Source organism: Anabrus simplex, chromosome 5 (assembly GCF_040414725.1).
Source record: "Anabrus simplex isolate iqAnaSimp1 chromosome 5, ASM4041472v1, whole genome shotgun sequence".
In the NCBI taxonomy this organism is placed as follows: Eukaryota; Metazoa; Arthropoda; class Insecta; order Orthoptera; family Tettigoniidae; genus Anabrus; species Anabrus simplex.
Window position 1 is genome coordinate 343,797,683 of NC_090269.1, and position 13,137 is coordinate 343,810,819.

At 33.6% G+C, this 13,137-nt stretch overlaps 1 protein-coding gene across 1 annotated transcript in view; it reads left to right on the forward strand.

Moving 5' to 3' along the window:
* LOC136874525 (uncharacterized) overlaps positions 1 to 13,137 on the forward strand; it is a 256,905-nt gene that overhangs the window by 153,010 nt on the left and 90,758 nt on the right. The window contains exon 6 of the mRNA XM_067148162.2: positions 4,128 to 4,203. Within this exon, the coding sequence (XP_067004263.2) occupies positions 4,128 to 4,203 (76 nt within the window). The remainder of the gene's footprint in view (positions 1 to 4,127; positions 4,204 to 13,137) is intronic.

Sequence of the window (13,137 nt, forward strand, 5' to 3'; positions counted from 1 at the left end):
TACAACTAGGGAATAAAACATGCAAATTGCAAAACTCCGCTTTCTACTGATAACTTTAAAGTTATCAGGTGGTTACTATCATATGATTTTATTTTATAATTACATTGCATAAATATTATTTTTAAAGCCCTATTAAGTATATTTCTTATGTTATAAATGTTGTATAGGCAGAATAACTTGAGCAGAACGTACTTTGTGCTTATGGAATGAGGGGAAGTGTTCATAACAGAGTTTCTTGGAATAAGGCAATGCCAATCAGTGATGATTTTCTCTTTGTAAAACATTTTTTCTTTCTGATTAATTGGAAATTAATAATTGACCTGTATTAATGCATTCTGTAATACATTCTTTTTAAAGAAAAAAATTTTTGGAAAAAAATACAAAGGCCATGGTGGAATTAGTCTGAAAATTATCAATGTAAGAACATTTAAAATTTATATTATCATTATTACCATTATGTTTTCTTATATAAATGAAATGAGTAAAGAACTGGAATCTGAGATAAGGCTTTTAATGGATGATGCTATACTGTATAGTGTAATAAATACGTTACAAGATTGTAAATGACTGCAAAAAGATATCGACAATGTTGTGAGATGGACAGCAGGCAATGGTATGATGATAAATGGGGTTAAAAGTGAGGTTGTGAGTTTCACTAATAGGAGAAGTCCTCTCAGTTTAAATTACTGTATTGATGGGGTGAAAGTTCCCTTATGGGGATCACTGTAAGTACCAAGGAGTTAATATAAGGAAAGTTCTTTGTTGGGGTAATCACATAAATGGGAATGTAAATAAAGGATACAGATCTCTGCATATGGTTAAGAGGGTATTTAGGGGTTAAGCATGTAAAGGAGAGAGCATGTAAGTCTCAGGTAATTCCCTAACTAGAGTATGGTTCCAGTTTATGGGACCCTCACCAGGATTACTTGATTTGAGAACAAGAAAAAATACAAAGAAAAGCAGCTCGATTTGTTCTGGGCAATTTCTGATAAAAGAGTAGTGCTACGAAAATGTTGCAAAGTTTGGGCTGGGAAGACTTGGGGGAAAGGAGATGTGGTGCTCCACTAAGTGGTATCTTCCGAGCTGTCAGTGGAGAGATAGCATGGAATGACATTAGTAGAAGGATAATTTTAAGTGGTGTTTTTAAATGATAAAGATGTTGATTCCCATAGGGAACCATATTCATTTAAAGGTAGGGGAGTTTGGATTGGAATAATTTAACAAGGGAGATGTTCAATAATTTTCCAAATTCTTTGCAATCATTTAAGAAAATGCTAGGAAAACAACAGATAGGGAATCTGCCACCTAGGCAACTGCCCTAAATGCAGATCAATGTTGATTGATTGATTGATTGATTGATTGATTGATTGATTGATTGATTGATTGATTGATTGATTGATTGATTGATTGATTGATTGATTGATTGATTGATTGATTGATTGATTGATTGATTGATTGATTGACCCATAGCCTTTAATATATCCCCAGAAATCTTATCTGTTCAAGCTGCTTTTGTAACTTTCAACTTTTGTATCCTATTGTACATATCGTTGTTATCATAGGTAAATTTCAATACATCATTAGTATAAACCTCCTCTATCTGGATATTATCCTTGTAACCAACAATCTTAGTGAATACTTCTGCCTTCTGTAAATCCTCACATGTACACTCCCATTGTTCATTAATGATCCCTGGAAATATCCTTCTTGGAACCTGTTTCTGCCTTAAAGTACCTATACATACCCTTCTATTTTTCACTGAAATTTGAATGACTGCCAATTATGCTTGCCTTATGTTATCCTTAGTTGACTTCTTTATTAGATTCAATTTTCTAGTAATTTCCTTCAATTTCTCATTACTTCCACAACCATTTCTAACTCTATTTCATTCCAGCCTGCATCTCCTGCTTAGTCTCTTTACTTCTCTGTTATAATATAGAGGGACTTTAGCATTCCTCACCACCTTTAAAAGTGTTTTCACATTCCTCAAAAATTGCTTTAAACACATCCCACAGACTGTTTACATTTTTGTTTATAATTTTGCACTGATCATAATTACTTATTAAAAATTTCCTTATGCCTGTCTTATCAACCATATAGTCCTGCCTAATATTCCTGCTTTTACAACCTTCCTCTCTATCACATTTATTTTTAACTACAAAGAAAGCAGCTTCGTGATCACTTATACTTCAGTTTCTCTATAGAGCTCATCTGGTTTTAGCAGCATCATGTCCAGAATATTCTTCTCTCTAGTTGGTTCTATCACTTTATGTTTCTGCTGTGCTCTCCAGATTAATCTACAGTATTTGCTATTTGTTGGCCATGCTTCCTCTCGTTTGCATTATCTTCCCAATTGACTTTTGGTAAATTGTGATCACCTAGCCTACTGCCGGTGGCCTGAAGATGGTTTTTCTTAGTTTACCATTCACACACCAGTCATATGCTGGGGCTGTACCTTAAATGAGGCAATGGCCACTTTCTTCCCACTCCTAGCCCTTTCCTATCCCATCATCACCATAAGACCTACCTGTGTCGGTGTGACATAAAGCAAATTGAAATTTTAAAAATTAAAAAAAGAGAAAGAGTGAGATCACCCGCTACAATCACATTCCTTTCTGTGTCATTTCCCATGTAGCTGATAATTCCTCATCAGCATTAGGCGCAATCCTTTCCAGGTCTTTATGCTCCAAAATTTTCAAGTTCCCTATTATCTTTAGAGATAAGCCTTACACCTAAAATATCATGTTTCTCATTCTTAACTTTTTTGTATCTTATAAATTCTCCTTTTACCAGAATGAATATTCCCCTTCCTGCAATTCCTATTATCTAGGATAAACACTCCAGTTCCAAGAGAAAATTTCTGTATCTGTAATACCACTTCTCAACCACAATTCAACTCCTTTTATAATCTCTGGTAAATATATATTTTTATTAAGTTATTTAATTCTATTCTTTGCAATAATTCTACAGTTCAATGCTAAAATTTTCATCCCTATTTGATTTCCAAATCCCTGTACTCTTATCACCACTCTCTATTCCACCTTGTTTCCCTGAATATACCTCCCTATAACCCTTCTAAATGAACCTCCCAACTTATATGTACCACTGCAGATCAAATGTAGGGCATCTGAGCTGAGATCCCTGTCTCGTACTCACTCATTAGGATCTAGCAATCTTACTCCCAGTTTCCCACATACCCACTCCATAGTCTCATTTAAATCCCTGATCACCTTCCAGTCAGTATCCCCCGTACACAGTATTCCACTGATCACAATCTCTCTTCCCTAAACTTCTCCCTTGCTGCATTAACCAGATCCCTCAACCAGATCCTTCAACTTTTTCCTCTACTTAGCAGACATGTATGTCAGACTGACCATATTCTGAGCTTTTACTACAAATAGCAAAGCATGCAGCACTGCTACCTCTTGGCTGTCTCGTCAAGTATTTGCCAACTTTCTCTATGTTTTAGTTGAACAACCCTTATATTTGCATTCAGTACTTAGGACTGTGGATAGCCAATTTTTTTGTTTTGTTTGTTTGTTTGTTAGATACAGTTACTATTATTTGTGTTTCCGATTGTCATTCACAGAGATTTTGACTAAAGGAATGTACTGCAATTTTAAATTGTATTTCTTTTGGTGCTTCTAGGTAGAATTTATAGTTAATGGAGTATATGAGAGAGCATATCACTATTTATCACTGCAGATAAAATATATTGTAGATGTGGTAGCCTTTTGGGTTTTGGCATTATTAGAACAGTCATGATTTACTTATGGGCAAGCTGAATTAGGCCTTCTCAAAAATGTCCCCATTGCATAAACCCAAGAGACTATCACATCACGTCTTCTGGGCTGTGAAAGCCTAAGTCAAAATTTATCCTAATTGTATTTAGCTTGACTATTCCAAGAAATTTAACATTAGTGATTTGGAACCTGTATTAATGTATTACTCTTCCATTATGAGCCAACTACAACAATGTACCAATGTATCAACATTTTGAAACCCATTCTTTATTATGAAATAGCATGTATTGATATCAAGGTCAATTTATATATAAATTTAATTGTGTAGTAAGCTAGGATCACTTTTTATTACAGATTTTAACAATTTGATTGATTTATTTCCAGTATGGTGGCTGCAGTGGGACTGGTGGAAAATAGTGCAGTTAACATTGTAGCAGCTATGTTAATTTCTCCTCTCATGGTAAGATAGCCCTAAAGATTAACTTTCAAGTCACATATAGAGAGAGACAGGAACCTAAAAAGGAACATATAATAGGATGAACACAATGACTTACAATGACAAGTCATTGTGGAAGAGAGCAGCAGAAAGAGGGAAAAATGACAAAAATGAAAACAAAAGGACAAGGACACAAAGACAATCTCCACCTCTTCATACTCTGCTGTCTTAGATTTAAAATTGTTTATTAAGGTACAACATTGAAAATATTTATTGCATCACTCATAGATACTGTGTTTGACATTTTAAATACTTTTATCAATGGTGGGTTTTTGATGTAGTTTTACCACAAATGATTTCATTTCAGGTATTTGAGTTACAACTATATTGAAAGTTATCTTCAGCCTCTAAATACAATAAAAATATCATGCTGAAGTTTTGTTACATAAATGTAGCCTCTATAGATTAGTCCTACAAACGAATATCAAACATAAGAAACACATTTAAAAAAAAAACGTTGAACCAACCTTCTGTAGTGTGAACATTACAGTGGATGTCAACACAAATTACAGACAAATGAGAATTGGGTAGACACATTTGTGAGTTGCGTGCTGTTCTTATAGAAATTGAGGCTTTCATGGCCGGTGTTACAAATTATGTCAGTGTTTTTCAGGCTTGTAGGCCTTTGTCCAGGAGCATGTGATAGTCCTGATGTTTCACCGAAGACTGCGTTTGGCATTATTAAGGGTTCCAACTGACTTCAATAGCAGCAATGCTCACAGAGTTTTGTTGTAATTCCACCTCATTATACAGTGCAGGCTGTGGTGTGCTGCTCGCATATTGGTCCGCCATGCTGGAGGGGCGGTCGCTGATTGGCTGTTCTTCGGCCATTGGTTGAAGCATTAAGGAGTCTGATGTACATCGACCTGCCTTGGCAGAGGCAGGGAACTGATCTCCCGTTACTTTTTCTGTTTTGCCGTGGCTGAAGCTGTTGGTGTGCTTCAGGATTTCAGTGGCTTCCGTTCCACTGTATTCTGTTCAATTTAGGATGGAGTGAAGAGTTACAGCTGTAGGGATTTTCAAAGATAGCTGGAAATACCAGCAAAATTTTAGATCTCTAAATTGAAAGGTTTTAGTAAAAATTATATGAGACGCTAATTTTAATAAATTGATGGTATTCTTAGGTAATAGACAAGAATGACATTTTAAGAAAATTGCAAGTAGAATAGGGTAGTTTTAGTATTCTTTTATGATATTTGTGATATATTTTATTTTAATTATGACACGTATTAGATTTCTATTAAGAGATGTTTAGAACTTTGGTATATGATGTGTAATAATAATTAAAGAGGTCCAAGAGATAATTGGGTAGTGAGAGAAAAAACTGCTGAGGAAGAGGACAGTAAGGTCCTCGAAACATGTACTGTGTATGAGGTGGTAAAAAATAATTAATTAAATATTTCGCTGCGGTAGTCGACTTTTGTCAACTTAGTTCCCTATATCATTCACTGCGGTAATCGACTTTTGTCGACTTGGTACTTTCCTACTTATAGTTTCCGCGTGCTTCTTTAATAAAGGCGCATTTAATTATACAAACATCTATAGTCATGTATTGACTATGTACTAAGCATTGTTTGAAGACTTTGCCGCCAAAACTGGACCTATGTTTATTTGTTATCTTTCACCCACCAGCCTGCTAACATTCCTGCCAGCTGTCTGGCTGATAGCAGGCTTCATTCGGCAGCTATGAGCGCGCAGAACAACATTAGTAATGACAGCGAAGAAAGATTCAATCTTTTAGTGGCCGATTCTGATTCAGACTGTTCAGTAAATTTGGACAATGAAACAAGTGATGATGTGCATAGTGATTGTTCAGAAGAAAGAGCCAACAAGGAAGATCTTCATTTTGTATCAAACTGGCGGGATATTAGTGGTGATATAAGAAATACAAAAATGAAATTATGTGACAGGGCAATTAGTGCTCCTGACTTCAGAAATTCTATCATAATGGGACTTGTACGAGAGTATCAGCGCAGTCCGCCGGCAAAATGAGGAAGACCTGATTACATACCTCAAGCGTGCCCCATGGAAAGGCACTTTCTTGGGGAGCAGCAGGACAAGAGTCACAAACCTAATTGTGTTGTTTGTTCCACATTACCAGTAAAATGTTCAAAGAAAGAAAAGGGACTGTGAAAGAGAAAACAGACAGTATTTTTGTGTAAGAATTGTCCAGGAGAGTCTGCAGTGTGTCCATTTCCATGTTTCGAGTTGTATCACAGTAATGTGTGTTTCAAGGTCAAATGTCACTGCTAGTTTGCCAAAGTTCAGTTAAAAATGATGCAATGGTGTTGAATATCACTGACATTTAAAAAATTGAAGTTTCAGTTAATTTGGAAAATACGAAAAAAAATCACATTATTCTGTAAGTGTTCTGTTTAAAAATAGCGGAGCAAAAGAGTAGAGATACTGTGTTGATGGCATGGTAGTACCTCATGGGGAACACTGTAAATACCTAGGGTTAATATAAGGAATGATCGTCATTTGTAATCATATTAATGAGTTTTTTAAGAAAGGTTACAGATCTTTTCACATGTTTTGAGAGTAATTAGGGGTTGTAGTAAGGATGTAAAGGAGAGGGCGTATAAGTCTCTGGTAACACCCCAATTAGAGTATGGTTCCAGTGTATGGGACCCCACATGAGGACTACTTGATACAAGAACTAGAAAAGATTCAAAGGAAAGTAGCATGTATTGTTCTGGATGATTCCAAACAATGGAGTAGTGTTGCGGAAATATTGTAATCTTTGGGCTGGAAAGACTTGGATGTAAGGAGATGAGATGCTCGACTATGTGGTATGTGCAAGTTATGAATTTCATTTTTTGGTCCGTATTGAGTTTCAATATAATATTAAAATCTAATTTTTATTTTTAAAATTTTCCACCTTTTCAATACAATTTCTTATTACATTAGAAATTTTACATTATTGTTAATTTCATAAGGGGCTGCCTGGCCGAGGTGGTAAAAGCGTGCTCGGTTCGCCCAAAGGATGTGGGTTCGAATCCCCGTCAGGAAGTCGTAAAATTTAAGAAACGAGATTTCCACTTCGGGAGGTGCATATGGCCCTGAGGTTCACTCAGCCTATATCAAAAATGAGTACCAGGTTAAATCCTGGGGGCAAAGGCGGCCGGGCATAGAGCTAACCACTCTACCCCATCACGTGCCGAGGTTAACAATGGTGGAGGGCCGATGACCTTCAATGTTATGCCCCTTAAAACAACAAGCAAGCAAGCAACAATGGTGGAAGCCTTTACCTTCCACTCCTCCAAGGGCCTTCATGGCCTGTACGGAGGTGACTTTGACAATTTCATAAATGGGACATGTTTCGCCCTTATATTATGGGCATCATCAACTATGTTTACCTCAAAATCATGAAAATATAATCAGGATACTGTTTGTATTTGAACTTACATGACTCCCTAAAATAGAATGAAAGTTATTTAAAATGTGCTTTTGCATCATAATAGGTGTCCACATTTGACTAATTAAAGATGGCTCATAAGATTATGTATATACATAGAGTGAAAGTGATTTTGATGTAGAAACATGGCTGATGATGCCCATAATATAAGGGCAAAACATGTTCCATTTATGAAATTAACAATAATGTAAAATTTCTAATGTAATAAGAAAATATATTGTATTGAAAAGGTGGAAAATTTTAAAAATAAAAATTAGATTTTAATATTATATTGAAACTCAATACAGACCAAAAAATGAGATTCATAACTTGCAATATGAAGGCCAGCCACACCAACAAACTCCCTAACAGGTTTCTTAACCTCAAAATCAAAATTTTTAAAATAATTAAAGATATAAGTTTTTGAAAGAATGTCTAACACAATATAGTACCAATTTTCTTAAGATCCGTATAAAGAAATGGTGTTTCAACATTGAATTTGAATAACATTCAAAATAGAATAAACAAAATTGGTTAAAAATGAAATAAAATTGCTGTACAAAAAGAAAACGTACCGGTACTTAAATACACAATTATACAGGATACGTTTAAATGCTTCCCAACAACTAACCCCCATAAAATGGAACTCGTTTAAAATGCATGTAAATAGTAAATTAGAAACCATATTAAGCAAGAAACAAAAAAACACTAGATGGAAAACTCATACACCTCAAAAAAAAAAAAAAAAAAAAAAAAACTTGAAAATAACAAATCAGAATGTGGAAACAATAAATCCCAATCTACCAATAAATAACACTCCACATACGGTTAACACCAAACACTTAATTTTCAGAGGAAGAAATAAATTTACTCAATAAAGGATTAAATTTCAACTGGCCTAGTCTTCATAAAGAAAAAGATACCATCACTATAATAGCTGAAGTTGAGTCCAACATATCTAAACTTTCTGTCAAACAGCAAAATGATACGAGACATGAAATAAAGTAAAAACTCACGAATTAAGCAAATGAAATCAAAACAAATTCCAAACTCACTAATCACAAATTAAACAAGGAATTAAAAACCAAAATACAACAGAATGATGTCGTAGTCACAAAAGCAGAGGAAGGAAGAACTACAGTCACAATGAATAAGAATGAATATATTAATAAAACTGAAGCTTTCTTCATAGATAAATCTTTCTCCATAATCAACAAAGATCCCATAGGCAAAATTCAGTGCAACTTAAAAACTTTACTTAAAAATTCAACATTTTTATTAAAAGAACAAGAACAACAAAACTAATAAATATGAACACAAACTTACCTACGGCAAGAGCGCTACCTAAAATTCATAAAACAGAAATTCCTATAAGACCTATTATTAATAGTAAAAACAGTCCAACTTATAAGACTTCAAGATTTATACATAGCTTTCTTAATGAACACTATAAATTTAATAACATATCCCCATTAAAAAACTCAGTAGATTTTTGTAAAAAATTTAAAAAAATTAAAATACAACCTAAACATGCCATGTTCATTCGATATACCTGTACTCTAATATTCCAACAACGAAACAGTCGGTATTATTAAAGAAAATCTAACCAAGCATAGTTGTCTCAGTGGATTTGAAATAGAAGAATTTATTAATATATTAAACTTTGTGTTAAGAAACAACTTTTTCACCTTCAGTGGAAAAATATATCATCAAAAGAGTTTATCAATGGGAAATGCTGTTTTGGGTATTTTGGGAGATATGGTTCACTTAGAACACACTAAAATATTAACTAAAATAGAAGGACTAAGCCTATGGCTACATTACATGGACGATACATTTGCCATAATAGATCAAGAACTTAACAATAGTGACAACATTTTAGATTACCTGAATACCCTTGATCAGAACGTAAAATTTACTAAAGAAGACGAAGTCAATAAATTTATAAACATTTTAGATATCATTGCTACACACAAGAATAACGGATTTGAGTACAAAATCTATAGAAAACCAACTTTTTCCCCAATTACAATTAAAAACAGCTCTTTACATCCTAATTCACACAAACAACCAGCATACTATAGCCTAATTTATAGAGCTTATAAAATTCCTCTCACACACAAAGATCATAATAAAGAAATAAAATATGTAAAGAGTTTAGCTGAGTTTAATGGATTCAGTATAGAAATGATTAACTGTATAATAAAAAAAGTAAAAAATAAGCTAATGTCAAATCTTATTCCTGATAAACAAAAAAAGTCTACTTTTGCTACATTTACATATAACAATACATTTGTCCATCAGGTCTCAAACCCATTTAAGAAACCGGATATCAAAATTGCTTTTAAAACACAGAACACCAACCAAAGTATATTATTTTTTTCCTGGCCATAGATACTGTAAAGGTTTATGGTAAATAAATAAATAATGAATGAATGAATGAATGAATAATGTTGTCAAGAATAATGTTGTCAATTTCAGTATTGACCAGTAATCAAGTTCACATGCTCACAATGTTTTATTTTGTACATCAGACAGACAGGCCATAGTTTTTCAAAAAGATATCTGTAACATCCTAATGCTAATAAACACAACAAATTTTCAGCTATGAGTATACACATGAAAGAAACCTGACACAATTATACAACAATAGAACAAGACTTAACAATCCTTAAAAAGTTAAAAAAAGGCAAACTAATGAATGAGTATGAAAATATCTACATTTTTTCTAGACCAATATTTCAATAAAAACCTCAATTTAAATGATACAATAGACACAAAAAATTCTCTTTGTGAGCCAATCTCACAATTATTACAAATATTAGAAACAAAAGTGAATATCTTTAAAAATGTCAATAAATATCCACTCATAAAAACCCCACCCTCAGTAAAAACTCCTCCCAAATCAACCAATACATTGCCCACCCGCTCTTCCCCTACCCACTCCCCTCCGCACGCAGTTCACAAACACATGCATCGTCCACCAACCCTTCTCCTACCCACCCCGCTCCACAGGCATTACACAAACACAACACGTGAAGTACAAGTTCAGCGATAGCCAGTCGATCCAGCACCGTCAACAAGACAAGCCAGCCACACGAGAGATGAGGGGGTAAGTTATAGATTCTAGCGCAGTCTTCCCATTAAATTAATAACACACATTTCAATACTAAAACATATTTCTTCTCATTACAGACGCTCAATCAACTCCCTTCTTCAAACTTGAAGCTTGGTTCCATCTCCAAATATTAAATTAAAAAGTCCCCCATTAGATCCTCGTCAACAACAAGTGGCAAGTTATTCTTACAACTAAACAACAACAAACATCTAATCAACTTGACAACATCCATTTAATATGCTAACAAGTTAAAATTTCAGGAAGACACCGGATTCGACATTATAAGAATAATAAAATCAAGAAAAAGTGACTTACAGATTTTTCAAATAAATTTAACAGGATATACCCGTAAACTTAGGACTGCTGTATTCTACAAGCCAACACTTTTTAATAAGTCACAAACCTAGTTATTAGTTTATTTTACAATGTTAATGGTATTTAAGTATGAAAGTAAACAAAATTTACTAAACATTTAACCAGATTAATAACTTAGTTAGAGAACATCCAATGTGAATTAAAATTGTATTTTGAGAGTATCTAATATGAATCAATATACCAGTGGACAACAAGACTAAGTGCATAAACCTGTCAAAGTTGTTGAACAATTTTAAATTTTAAATATTTTAGTGTTATTCCAATAATTTTATATTAGATTTCAGTATTTCACTCTATGGATATACATAATCTTATAAGCCATCTTTATTAGTCAAATGTGGATACCTATTATAATGCAAAAGCACATTTTAAATAACTTTCATAATATTTTAAGGAGTAATACAAGTTCAAATATACACAGGATCCTGATTATATTTTCATGATTTTGAGGTAGAAACATGGCTGATTATGCCCATAATATAAGGCTGAAACATGTCCCATTTATGAAATTAACAATAATGTACAATTTCTAATGTAATAAGGAAAGGTGGAAAATTTAAAAAATAAAAATTAGATTTTAATATGTGCTATGTTTCGAGCTGTCAACGGAGAGATGGGTGGAATGGCATTAGTAGTCAAATAAGCTCGGGTGGAGCTTTTAAAAGAAGGAAAGATCATAGTATGAAGATAAAACTGGATTTCAAGAGGACAACTTGGGGCAAATGTCAATTTATAGGAGATTGAGTAAGGGATTGGAATACATTATCAAGGGAAATGTTTGATAAATTTCCAAGTTCTTTGAAAATGTTTAAGAAAAAGCTAGGTAAACATTTGATAGGGAATCTGCCACTTGGGTGATAGCCCTAAATGCAGATCATTGATTATTGTCCGATTGCTTAATTCATGTTGACCTGTTATCTTCATCAGCTAATAATTTTTCAACTTATTGTCTTTCTTCATTCACTGTGCCTCAATTTTAATCATAACAATTCTAACTTGGGGTAAAACATTGATTTGTATGAAACAAGAGTCTCCTTGTTTTCCAAATATCTCCCTAAACAGTCCTGACATGATTCTTCAAAAATATTGTATAGATGAAAACATGCCATTTCACTCCATAAGCCAGAGACTTGAATATGGTACTATCTTTTCTGTGGAACAATTTTGCCACTTCAAACATATTAGTCTATATCTTGTTTCAGTGAGTTAACAAATTGATAAATGTTCAACATAACCATGGAGTACTACCTATTTAAAATGAAATAATTTTAACATATAAGGTGTGAAACAATGATTTATCGTACCATATGATTGTGTAATATACCAGTATGACTTTTCATCACCAAGGCAACTGGTCAACAACCAAAGAAAGAAAGGAACTAACAAAAATTAAAAACAATGCATGAGGCTACCCATAAAAACATCACACATTGTTTTGAAAGAGAAATGACGAATTATTACACATAGCAACTGAAACATACCAAATATGAATATTAAATTATTCTCAAAAGAATGTGTTTGGTCTTAATCTGAATATGTTTCTTATAAATTTGAAGTTGGAAAGGGGAAGCACTAAATCATTTTTCATGCAAAACGTTATATTCAGCTGAGTTGAGTTAACTTCTCCATAAGTGGTAGCCTTATTACCCAGTTTCTCAGTTTACACATTCTTCCAGGTGAACCAAGCATAAATTTATTCCTCAGCTAGACAGCTACCAATTCCAACACTCTCATAGTCTTGAAATCAGGAGTTAAGAATTTAAAAAAAAAAAAGGGAATAGCAAAACAGAACTAGGGTTGAGGAGAGAGATTAGGAATAATGCAATGTCATTTTGTGTGACTGATTTCCTTGCTTCTCCTTTCTGTTACTCTCTCTACCCACGCTGATTTGTTTTCAGATGATATCTTTTCTCTTGTATCAGTGATATAAACTTAACCCGCAAGTGGTTGCTATATGAGATTTTCTCTCATATTATTTTTTATTGTGATATTACTTCACAGTGATGAA